Below are 10,843 nucleotides of genomic sequence, written 5' to 3'. Positions count from 1 at the left end.
TATGACCGCCCCGTGTGATGTAATGATATGACCGCTCCGGTGTGATATAATGGTATGACCGCTCCGGTGTGATGTAATGATATGACCGCCCCGGTGTGATGTAATGATATGACCGCCCCGTGTGATGTAATGATATGACTGCTCCGGTGTGATGTAATGATACGACCGCTCCGGTGTGATATAGTGATATGACCGCCCCAGTGTGATATAGTGATATGACCGCCCCGGTGTGATGTAATGATATGACCGCCCCAGTGTGATATAGTGATATGACCGCCCCGGTGTGATGTAATGATATGACCGCTCCAGTGCGATATAGTGATATGACCGCCCCGGTGTGATACAGTGATATGACGGCTCTAGTGTGACATAATCGCTCTAGTTGGCATGTACTCGGAATGCTGTAACGATGTAATGGTAACAGGGTATTTAAGGGCTGAGAGAAGCGGGGTCACAGTGAGTCAGAGTGAGCAGACTGAAGGAGACAATAAAGACTTTGGACTCTATTCCTGTCCACCTCGTGGTGACTCTCCTGCTGAGACCAAGGCCCGCCGGAGGACTCCAGAACACTAGCCCGGACATTACGCAAACTACCACCGCAGCGATCATTTACGGTCTACACAAAGACTGAATCAGCTTCCTTAGTGAATAAAACATTTGAATCTCCTAAGGTTCTGGGCTCTCCTGGGCCCTCTTCTCTTCTCTAGCCTGCTTCACTCGGATCTGCTTATTGTCTTTGTGCCGATGATTCTCCAATCTCTTCTCTGTCCTAACCTCGCTGCTGACTTCCCATCTGCCGCCTCTGCCTTTCAGATACCCCAAAGTCCACATCCAGGAGTGGTTTCAGACCCGCAATGTCCAGCTCATTCTTTGCCCCCAAACCCTCCCTCCTCCCACTGCTGCGGAGGCGACAGCGAGCCCCCAGTTCCTCAGGCCTCTGCACCGTCCCCATCCTGGCTTTTGCCCTTGCAGCCTCTCTCCTCTGTATCCCCCGCAGCGGGGACCCCCTCATCATCCCTCCAGCTGTTCTCTGCTCTGACCGCCACCTCCCCAGCTGCACGGAGGTCCCGACTAACATCCCACCTTCTGCAGGAGGAGCCCTCTCCCTCTCTTATCCTGCTACTTTTTGCCCGCCCGTCCCTGCTCATTGCTGCGTGTTTGGCGGTTGCCCCCCGCCCATCAGACGTGAAAGCGAAGGATTTTGCCTCTTTCTCTCGCCTGCACTTAGCGCTGCGCCCGGCACCCGGCGGACCGAGTACTTCACGAATTACCAGCGGTGGATTTGGTTGGAGATGGACGCAGATTAGCTGATGGAATAAGGAAGCTTTAAGTCGGCTGGAAATTTCAGTCTTTGGCCTAAGAGGCGCCCGGGCAGTGCAGAGTGACAGCAAGCCAGGGGCCTGGGAGGGAGCCCCTTGGGGGGGCGTCTCTCCCTCCCCCTCCTCTGCCATCCATCCCTCGTGTTGATCAGGTCACTGGCGAGACTGCGGCAGTTCCTGACAGCGTCCCCGGCTGGGACCGGAGAATGGGTCCCTGGGAGCCCAGATATTCTGCTGGAAGAGGAGCTGCTCCCCGGGAGGGAGGATGAGGTGCCCCTGGCATTAACCGTGAGCCCACTTTTCCCGGGTGTATCTGTGGGAGAACGCGAGCCAGCAGGCGGGAGAAGTATTTGGACCAACTGTTCTTAGACAGCCCTTAACCTTCCCTAAGTTAACCAGTTCAAGAGCTGTTCCTCGGGACTGCCCACGCCGGAGGGTGATTGACAGCGGGGATCCAGCTCCTCGGCCCCCGTCTCCAGGGTCCGCTCGGCCGCCCGGTGGGAAGAAACCCCCCAAAAGTCCCGGCCCTGGGACCCCTCCCTTCGCTCCTCTGCACAGGGGATAGGGCCAAGGGGCGGACGTTTCCCCATATCGCGGGACTCTCAGTCTGTTGGCCCCTTTTGCTGGTTTTTCCTCCTTTCCCCCTTTTTTTCTTTACGGAGGATGGCTCTGGGAGTTGGGAGAGGGAAGATAGCGGCAGAAATTCTGATGCTATAAAACCCAAAGCTGTCGATGGGAAATGTTCTGGGCAGTTCTTTGCGGGCCACGTGGCCCAAAGCTCCGTCCTCTGCGCCTGGGTCAGGAGGGGGAGCTGGGGAACCGCCCGATCCCTAACAACACAGGCTTTCCGGGGATCCGCTCTCTCTCTTCTGGCCCTCGGGTGCTCAGAGTCCCGCAGTTAGTCAGTGTTTCCCTGAGGAGACGGGGGTTAAGTGACCTGCCCAGGGTCACACAGCGGGGAAGCGTCAAGTGTCTGAGGTCGGATTTGAACTCGGGTCCTGCTGACTCCAGGGCGGGTGCTCCGTCCACTGCGCCCCCTAGCTGCCCCTTGAGACAAGACGTTTGGAAGCGGCGCCGGCACTATTTTATGCGCAAGGCCCGCGGAGCTAACAAGAGGGCGGTGTCTCCTAGACCCTGACGGGGGCGCTGCCCAGGTTACCCGCAGCCGGAGGAGGAGGGAGGAGGAGGAGCCCCGGGCGGCGATCGGCTGTCTGTGCCCTGTGCCACCCCCCCCCCCGGCGCCGCCCACCCCGCTCTCCCACAACTCTCACCCTTCACAGTCCGCGGGCAGCTTCCCTGCTCCCCTCGCCTCTGCTACATCCCCGCTCGTTACTCGTCATCGTCAAATAGCTAGAGTTTATTTATGCGGCTTTAAGGTTAGCAAAGCACATTACAAATATCTCCCAACAACCCTGGGAGGTAGGCGTTAGTATTATTCCCATTTTACAGGTAAGGAGACTGAGGGGCCATTCGCCCCGGCTCCCACGGCTGGTGTGGGACAGAGCTTGAGCCGAGGACTCCTGGAGGTCCGGCCCCCCGGCCATCGCCGCTCCCCGCTTCCTCCCAGGGCTTCCCGAGGGGAGCCCCGGGTTCCCTCAGGCCCGGCCAAGTTGCCGCTGTGAAGGCCCCGGCCTGGCTGCGGGGTCCCCATCCGTAGGAACGCGGCCTCCACACTCCCAGCTCCACGCCCTCCGTGGGGCCCGCGGGAGGTGCCTCATTATGGCTTCCTGAATCCCAGTAAGGGCTGAGGGTCATCCGGTGTTCCGCGGCCGGCCCGACAGAGCCAGAATAAGCCAGGGGCCGGCCGGGGGAAGGGCGCGGCCCGGGGCCGGGGATGTTGTGGAGGCCGGGGCTGGGCATCGGCGCGGAGCCGAGGGGACCGGGCGGAGCTTAGCTGCGGACCGCTGGAGTCGGGGCTGGATAGGCAACGTGAGGGGGAAGGGCGGGGCGGCGGGGCCGAAGGGGAATCTGTGGAATGGGCTCAGCCCGTCATTGACCTTGGCCCATGGAATGGGGCCATTGGAGTGACAGCCGTCGAGATAGGGTCCGAGCTGATGGCCCGGCCGTAGAATGGGGTGACCTCAGGCCATGGCCCCCGGGAAATGGGGTGACCTCAGCCCGTGGAACCGTCAGGTGGGGATGGCCCAAGGGGTGGGCTGTGTTCTGTAGCCAGAAAACCGGACTTCATGTTGGGGATGAGGACACAGGAGGGGGACCGCCAAGGCGCCCATAAAGCCAGAGCCGGAGCTGAGGCGGTCAAGCCTGGGCCCGGCTTCTGAGTGAGTCCCCCAGCCTCCAGGGTGCCGCCTTGGCCCCTCGGGTCTCTCGGGGGCTGCCACAACCCCCCAGGGGTGGGCGGCTCCCTCAGGGCTCTGGGTCTCCGGGAGCAGGGGGTTCCTGCGGGGGGTCGGGCCCCCGGGAGCCCTCACCGGAGTTCTTGTCCTCCCGGGCCGCCCCGCCTGGCCGGGCCCCTGTGCTGGGCCCGACGCCCAGGCCAAACAGCGCGGCCACGTCCAGCATGGCGTCCTGAATGTGCCGCCCGAAGCGCCGGGCATCCTGCGGAGGTGGGGCGAGTGAGAAAGGATCGAGGGGCCCGAGATCCAAGGGGACCCAGAGAGGGCAAGGACGGGACACTCGGGGATGGGGGGGCCTGGGCAAAACGGATGCTCCCCAAGGTCCTACCAGCTCCAAATCCAGGCTTCTCTGACCTCTCCAGAGGGATAATGGGGGATAATGGGAGAGCTGGGAGGGGGGCTTGGAGACCAGGGAATGGGGGATGGGAGGGTGGGGGGCCGGACACCAGGGAAGACAAGAGCTCTAACCGTGTCAGGGCTGGAGACCTTGCAGGAAATGTGGAAGGTGACCATGCTCTCCCCCATGAAGATGTAGGACACCCCATAGCCATCATCATCTGCCTGCAGCCAGGGAGAAGAAAAATCCCCAGGGCCCCGTCCTCACCCCACCCCCACCCCCTCCCGCCCGGCCTAGGGACCCCCCTGGAGGCCCCTCCTTGGTGTCTGGGGACTCCACTGCAGCCTCCCCCCCCCATCCAGGGGTTGTCCCATCCCCCCCAGCATCGGGGGCTGTCCCATCCCCCTGCCCGGCCCACTCACAGGCCCAAAGCCGCCCCCGCAGCAGACAAAGTCGGGGTGATTGGCCGGATCGAACAGCTGCGGCTGCTGTGTGGGGCTCTGGCTGGTGGAGAGTTTCCACTGCTCGGCCCGAACCTGGAGAGTGGGGTTCGGGAGGAGGGCGTGGGCCGGGGGACCCCAAGGCTCGGCCCATTCCCCGAGGCACCCCCTCCTCCCCCGGGCAGGGTCCGCTGACCTGGGTCAAGAACGGGGACGGGAGCGGGAGGAACCGAGAGACCAGGTAGAGGCAGAAGAGGTGGCGATCGACGCCCTCGCCGCTCAGGGCCGCCCGGCACAGCGCCCGGTGCTTGTCCGCGGCCGCTCGGAAGAGCGCCAGACGCTGAGCATTCTGGGGGAGGTCAACCAGAGGTCATCATTCCCCCCCCCCACTCCGGACTCTGGGGGACTGCGGAGGGCGGGAGCGGGGGGGCCCTACCGGCAGCCTCGGGTCCTGCATGGCCCTGACGAAGGCGCAGGATTCCTCGGTGCACGGCCGGACCGTCTCCGTGCGGCCCTCGAGAAACGCCCTGGTCACGCAGGCCTCGTAGGTCAGGCAGAAGCCGCCCTGGTCCTGGCGGGCGCGGGATGGGGCGGGGTTAGTCTGGGCACGGAGTCCCACCCCGGCATTTGCCCCGCCCCCCCCCGGCCCCGCCCCCAATCCCCGCCCGGCCCAGGTGTCCCTCCCGCGCCCCGACACTGACCCGAAAGCGCGCCAGCTGCAGCGCCAGCTGCACGAAGCTGCTCCCCGGGGCTCGGCAGCGTCGGGTGAATCCTCTCCCAAAGTGGGCGAAGGGGAGCACGTGGCACTCGGTGTCTCGAGCCAAGGCCCGGGCCTCCCGCAGAGCCAGGGGGACGGCGGCGGCCACCTGCCCGGGAAGGGAGCACCGTGAGGGGCCGAGGCCGGGCACAGGGCGCCCGGGACGGGGGCGGGGGCTCTCACCTCCTCGGGCACCGCCCAGCGCAGCCGCTCCGGCCGGCTCGCCCCGGGGTCGGGGGTCCCTCGGCAATGCCCGTCGGCCGAGTAGCCCAGTTCGAAGCACTCGGCAGCCAGGACGGCCTGGGGGGCGGGAGAGAGAAGCGGTCAAGACCCCGCCCAGGGCCGGCCCCGCCCCCCAAAGCCTGCGCTCCAAGAGGCCCCTTGGAGACAGGATGCGGCCCCCCAAGGGCGGGGTGTCCGGCTCGTGCCTCCCACATGTGCGAAGGGACCGGGGCGTCGGCCCAGGCGTGCTCCACGTTCAGCCCCATGCGGCCGCCGGCGAAGACCACGAGGTTCAGAGACTTGTCCAACCACCTGTGGGGGGCAGGAGGCAGGGCTGGGGGTCCGAGGGCAGGAGGCAGGGCTGGGGGTGTGGGGGGCAGGAGGCAGGGCTGGGGGACTGGGGTGCAGAGGGCAGGAAGCAGGGCTGGGGGTGCGGAGGGCAGGAGGCAGCGCTGGGGGTCCGAGGGCAGGAGGCAGGGCTGGGGGTGCGGGGGGCAGGAGGCAGCGCTGGGGGTGCGGAGGGCAGGAGGCAGTGCTGGGGGTCCGAGGGCAGGAGGCCCGTGCTGGGGGTCCGAGGGCAGGAGGCAGTGCTGGGGGTCCGAGGGCAGGAGGCCTGGCACATGGAGGGCTGGGACATGGGGGGGCTGGGAGAAGTGGAAGACCAGGGGCCTTGGGGAAAGGGGAGCCCTGCCTGGGCAGGATGTGAGGGGGGGCTTGGGCCACGGGGCTCACCTGCTGTGGCCGGTCCCCACCAGCAGGGACTGTGCCAGCTGGTCCAGCAGCACCTCGGGGGCCGTGTCCGAGGGCCCCGGGGTGTCCTCCAAGCACACGAAGAAGGCGGCCCCTTCCACCACGTCCAGGGCGGCCCCTGCCCGCAGGGAGGCCCGAGCCTGAGCCCACAGGGCCCTGTTGGGGCAGGGGGCGGCTCAGAATGCGGCCAGACCCCCGACCCCCAGGGCCACAGCCCGCCGGGGAGCCCGCCTACCTGGGAGCGGCCGTCAGGGCCGCCAGGTGCTCCTCAGAGGGCCGGGCTGGGGCCGGGTCATCCAGGATGTGCTGAAACTTCTGCTCCAGAACACGGGGGCTCAGCAGGCGGCCCCCCGGCCCCCCGTGGGTCCCCAGGCGGAAGAAGCGGCCCCGGTGCAGGACGGCCACGTGGCAGCTGCGGCTGTCCCTCACGTGGCACAGCCGATCTGGGGAGGAGGCCGTGGGTGCCCGAGGTCAGAGGTCAGCATAGGGGAAGGCGGCGGCCAAAGGGCGAGAACCCGCCTCTCCCCGGGCCGCAGACGCCATCGGGCCACCGGCCCCGGCGTTTCTCGTCCCTGACGGCACAGAAAGCGGGCACCCTTCCCGCCCAGGACCCGGCACCCACAGGGGCCTCGTAAACGCTCGCTGGCTGCCCGGGAGGCGGCAGGGGGACCCGGGTCTCCTTCCCTGGAAGCCCACACTGCGCCAGGGGATCGTCCCTTGTCCGGGGTCCCCTGGGCAGAGGGCAGGGGTTCCGGTCCAGAATCTCTCACCTCTGGAGACGCCAGGGATCCGGGTGGTGTTGAACATGCGCCGGTATTGGGCCGAGCACAGCGGGCGCAGCCCCAGCAGGGTCGCCTGGACCGAGGGAGGCGGGAATGACCCCCGGCTGGGCCACGGGCTCCCGGCCACTCCCTCCCGCCGCCCCTCCCTCCCAGCCTCTTACGGGCTCCATCTCCCCTCGCCGAAGCCGCTCCCGGAACCTCATCATGGCGTACACGGCGTTGCCGGCCCGGGCGGCCTGCAGAGGAGTGGGGGCCGCCGAGAGGAAGTCCTGCGGGCAGGCGGAAGCTGCTGCACCCGCTCTCCCACCGCCCCCAGGCCCCCCTTCCCAGCTGGCACAGCTTCAGCCATGGGAGCCCGGGGGGAGGGGCTCACCAGGATGTAGTAGTTGCTGCTGCCCAGCAGGGAGCTTCGGGACCGCAGGTAGACGTATTCTTCCCACCAGTCACTCACCTGTGGGGGGCACTGGGTCAGAACGGGCCGTGCCCCCCCCCCCCGCAGGGACACCCTGAGGAGCAGATGCGGCACTCACATAATTGGTCGCCCACCAGGCCTTGAGGCCCAGAAGAGCCTGCAGCCGGGGGGCCTCCGCGTGGAGGAAGGTCCGAGCCTGGGTGCTCAGGGCCTGGAAATCCTCATCCGGCAGCAGTGGTCGCACCGACTCCAAGTACTGGGGGGGACACGACCGAGCTCCGGCCCTGGCCACCCGGGACTCCAAGACCCTAATCCCGTGAACCCCTGATTTCCTGGCTCGCCATGCTGGCTGCTGACTCTCGGGTCCCCAAGTCCCCATATCCCCAGTCCCCACGTCCCCCCGACTCTCAGATCCCCTAGCCCCCAAGACCCCCTGACTCTCGGGTCCCCAAGTCCCCCGACCCCCCACATCCCCATACGTGGATTCTCAGTCCCCGACTCTCGGGCATCGGGGTGCTCTCGGCAGCGCCATGCCCACCTTGGCCACGGTGCCCGCCGTAGAGGGCAGGGGTAGGCAGGGCAGGGAACGCTGGTAGGTGTAGAGCGTCGGGCGGCGGCCGGAGAAGATCCTGACCAGGGCCTGGGGGAGGCAGGAAGCACGGGGCCCTGACCCAGACCCTCTCCCCCTTCCTTCAGGGCCCCCAGTCCCCAAGACAAAGCAGAGACACTGAGACACAGAGACCAGGTGGGGCCAGCGGAGGCGGAAGCCGGCCCCCAAGGCTCCTCATACCAGCCAGGAGCGCGTGGGCAAGGACAGGGTCCCCCGAGGCTCGCTCAGCCAGCCCTGGTAGCGGAGGAGGAGCCGCAGTACCACATGCAGGGTCAGCAGCAGGGCCGTCCAGAGGCCCCCGGCGAAGACGGCGGCTGCCAGAGCCCCTTGGAAGGCGGGGAGCCGGCGCGCACCCCTGGGGAGAGGGGAGGGGGACCAGGCTGGGGCTCAGCCCCCGGGCCGGGAGTCTGAACAGCACCCCACCCCGCCCCACCCCCGCCCCTGGGCCAGGCCCTGCCCTGGACCGCCCGGGGCCCAGGTGGGAGCCCACACCGGGGCTGGGCAGAGGGCCCGCAGGCCCGGCTGGAGCCGCCCCCGAGCCTCACCAGTCCGGGAGGTTGGCCTTGATCCAGTCCACCAGCCCCAAGGAGGGGTCCAGCTGCACGAAGCGGGCGCCCTGGATGGCGGCGAAGAGGAAGAGGCCGCTGGCAGTGCCGGCCGGACAGGCTCCGCGGAGGACATCATCCTGCCGGGACAGAAGCCAGGCTGGCCGCCACGTGCCGGGACTGGGGGCAGCGGAAGCCACAAGCTACTTGGGCTGGCCAGGGCCAACCCGGACGGGCCCCTGCGGGCTGGGCTTCCAGGACCTTGGACAGCAGAGCCGCTGCAGGGGAGGGTCCCTAAAGGGGGCGGAGAGGCTTGCGTGGGCAGCACGACCCTGGCAGTGCCCCGGAGCGAGGGTGAGCCGGGAGGATGGCAGGATGGGGGAGGGGGCGGGGGGGTAGCCCGGAGAGCCGAAAGCCCCCCTTACCCTGCACTGGGCCAGGCTCCGCCTCCAGGAGCGCAGTCCCGCACTGCCGACCTCCTTCAAGGCTTGATTCCACCACCTTGGCCCGGGGGTCCCCTGGCCGAGCTCTAGGCGGAAGGTCGCTGCCTGGCGGGCCTCGGCCATGGCGCCCTGGGACCCGGGGAGGGGGAGCAGAGATTGGCCCCCAAGCCCCTCCGACCCTGGAGCAGCTCAACCCCCAAGAACTGACTACAACTCCCATGAGACTTTGGGCACCATGAAAGGGGTTGCCCGAAGGGGGCCGCCGTAGGGCCTGCTGGGAGATGCAGTTCGGGGTGCACAGAAAGCGGCTGGCTCCGCACCTCAAGTGCCCGTGCTTCCATCCATCACACCCCGCTCCGGGATGGGAAAGAAGCGGCCCAAGACACCGTTCCTCCCCCGCCCCCGCCCCCGCCCGGGTATCACTGTATTTAATAGCTTCAGGAAAGCAAGGGGCGGAGTTCTTAGGAAGGGGCTGGAGAAGGGTCCCGCAGAGCCCAAGTTTATCCACCGCGCATGCTCCAAAGCCTGGGATGCTTAAGAACAAGAGAGAAGGGCCGGCAGCCCAGGGATGGAGACCCGGGGTACCGACTCCCCGCTCACTTACCGGGACGCCAATCCCAGATCCCCGGATATCGACCCTCAGCCACAGCCCACCTGCGGCCCCCTCCTTCAACTCCCACCCAGGTGGATCCCAGGACTCTCTTCCTCCAGCTCCTGACCCGGGCTACTCGCCAGGAGCTATCGTCTCGTTACTCACTGCGCTTGGAGATCTTCAACATGCGAAGAGCCACCCCCCCCTCCTATCGATGGAATCTTAAGCTTTCCCCCCGCCCCCCTGTCGTCTGCGCCTGCGCCCGATGTCCCCTTCCCCCACATCACGTCACGCACGGGGGGGGGGATCTATCTAGCCCCCGCAGACTCCGTGCGCATGTGTGCGTTCTATCGCTCCCAATTGGGGGGGGGTAGTCTCCTCCCCCAGCCCCCCAGCTAGGTGCATTGTCCTTGCCAGAGGGACTGAGGCATTGAGGAACCGGTGGTTCCCCATTCATGCGGGGACAGAGGCTCTCCTGGAGCAGGGGGAGGAGCCACCTGATCCGCGCCCCAACCTCCCAGTGTGCTGGGCTTCTCACGACCCAGGCAGGAGGTTCGGGTCTGCAGAGCACGGAGCATGCTGGACATCCTGTTGGGGGCCAGGACTTCTTCCCCGACTTTTTAGATTTATAGAGACCAGGCTGGAAGCTGTGACCTATCCACCAGAGCCTAGAAGAGGGGTTCCCGGTGGTCTGGCTTCCCCCCCCCTAGAGCGTTCCTGAAGGCAGCTCCGACTTAGCCACAGGCTAAGTCCAGACAAGTCACTTCAATGTGATTCCCTCAGTTTCCCCCCCTATGAAGTGTCTGCCAGACACAACTAAAGCCCTCGGGTTAACCCGAGTTGGAGCCGAGGCTTGTGCAGGGCAGATGGGAACCTTTGTGTAGACAAAGCCCTGGGCCAGACTTGGGGAAGGGGAATGTGGGTCAGCTCCTTTGGGGGGGGGGGGGGTGGAGCCCGGGGATCCAAGAGGGCAGCATCCCCAGGCACCTCCTGCAGGCCAGGGCAAGCTTTGTCTCGGTGGGGGCCCTTCCATTCGAGGAACAATCGCTGAAGGGGAGGGGCTGCCATAGGGGCCACTTCTGGGAAAGGAGGGAGCAAGGGAGGAGGGCCTTCCCTCGGAGGCAGCTGCCCCAGGCCAGGCGATCCCCAAATGGGGCAAGGGGATCAGATGACCCAAGGGGAAGAAGGTTCTGAGACGTGGGGAAGAGACTAAGAGCTTCCCCCAGGGGGCAGGAGACCCCCAAGCCCAGCCCTCCCCACATCCCACCCTGGCCCAGCCC

General features: G+C 66.5%; 1 protein-coding gene across 3 annotated transcripts; it reads right to left on the bottom strand.

Moving 5' to 3' along the window:
* Positions 1 to 2,661: 2,661 nt before the first annotated feature.
* Positions 2,662 to 10,762, bottom strand: CPT1C (carnitine palmitoyltransferase 1C). Of its 3 annotated transcripts, none has more exons than XM_051989767.1 (19): positions 9,576 to 10,762; positions 8,954 to 9,100; positions 8,529 to 8,668; positions 8,164 to 8,338; positions 7,912 to 8,013; positions 7,492 to 7,629; positions 7,335 to 7,412; positions 7,123 to 7,230; positions 6,950 to 7,034; positions 6,415 to 6,622; positions 6,162 to 6,335; positions 5,636 to 5,741; positions 5,391 to 5,507; positions 5,152 to 5,316; positions 4,887 to 5,021; positions 4,647 to 4,799; positions 4,433 to 4,546; positions 4,142 to 4,234; positions 2,662 to 3,875 (listed from the first exon to the last, which is right to left on the bottom strand). In XM_051989767.1, the coding sequence occupies exons 2-19, from the start codon at positions 9,092 to 9,094 to the stop codon at positions 3,684 to 3,686; spliced, it is 2,424 nt and encodes an 807-aa protein (XP_051845727.1). In that variant the 5' UTR covers positions 9,095 to 9,100; positions 9,576 to 10,762; the 3' UTR covers positions 2,662 to 3,683. The 3 variants fall into 3 exon arrangements, with proteins under 3 accessions (XP_051845727.1, XP_051845728.1, XP_051845726.1); XM_051989768.1 differs by having other exon boundaries at positions 9,729 to 10,762; XM_051989766.1 differs by having other exon boundaries at positions 8,954 to 10,762.
* Positions 10,763 to 10,843: the final 81 nt, after the last annotated feature.

This window comes from Antechinus flavipes, chromosome 3 (genome assembly GCF_016432865.1).
Source record: "Antechinus flavipes isolate AdamAnt ecotype Samford, QLD, Australia chromosome 3, AdamAnt_v2, whole genome shotgun sequence".
Taxonomy (NCBI): Eukaryota; Metazoa; Chordata; class Mammalia; order Dasyuromorphia; family Dasyuridae; genus Antechinus; species Antechinus flavipes.
Note: the sequence above shows the minus strand (reverse complement) of the source record. Positions and strands in the feature narration are given on the sequence as shown.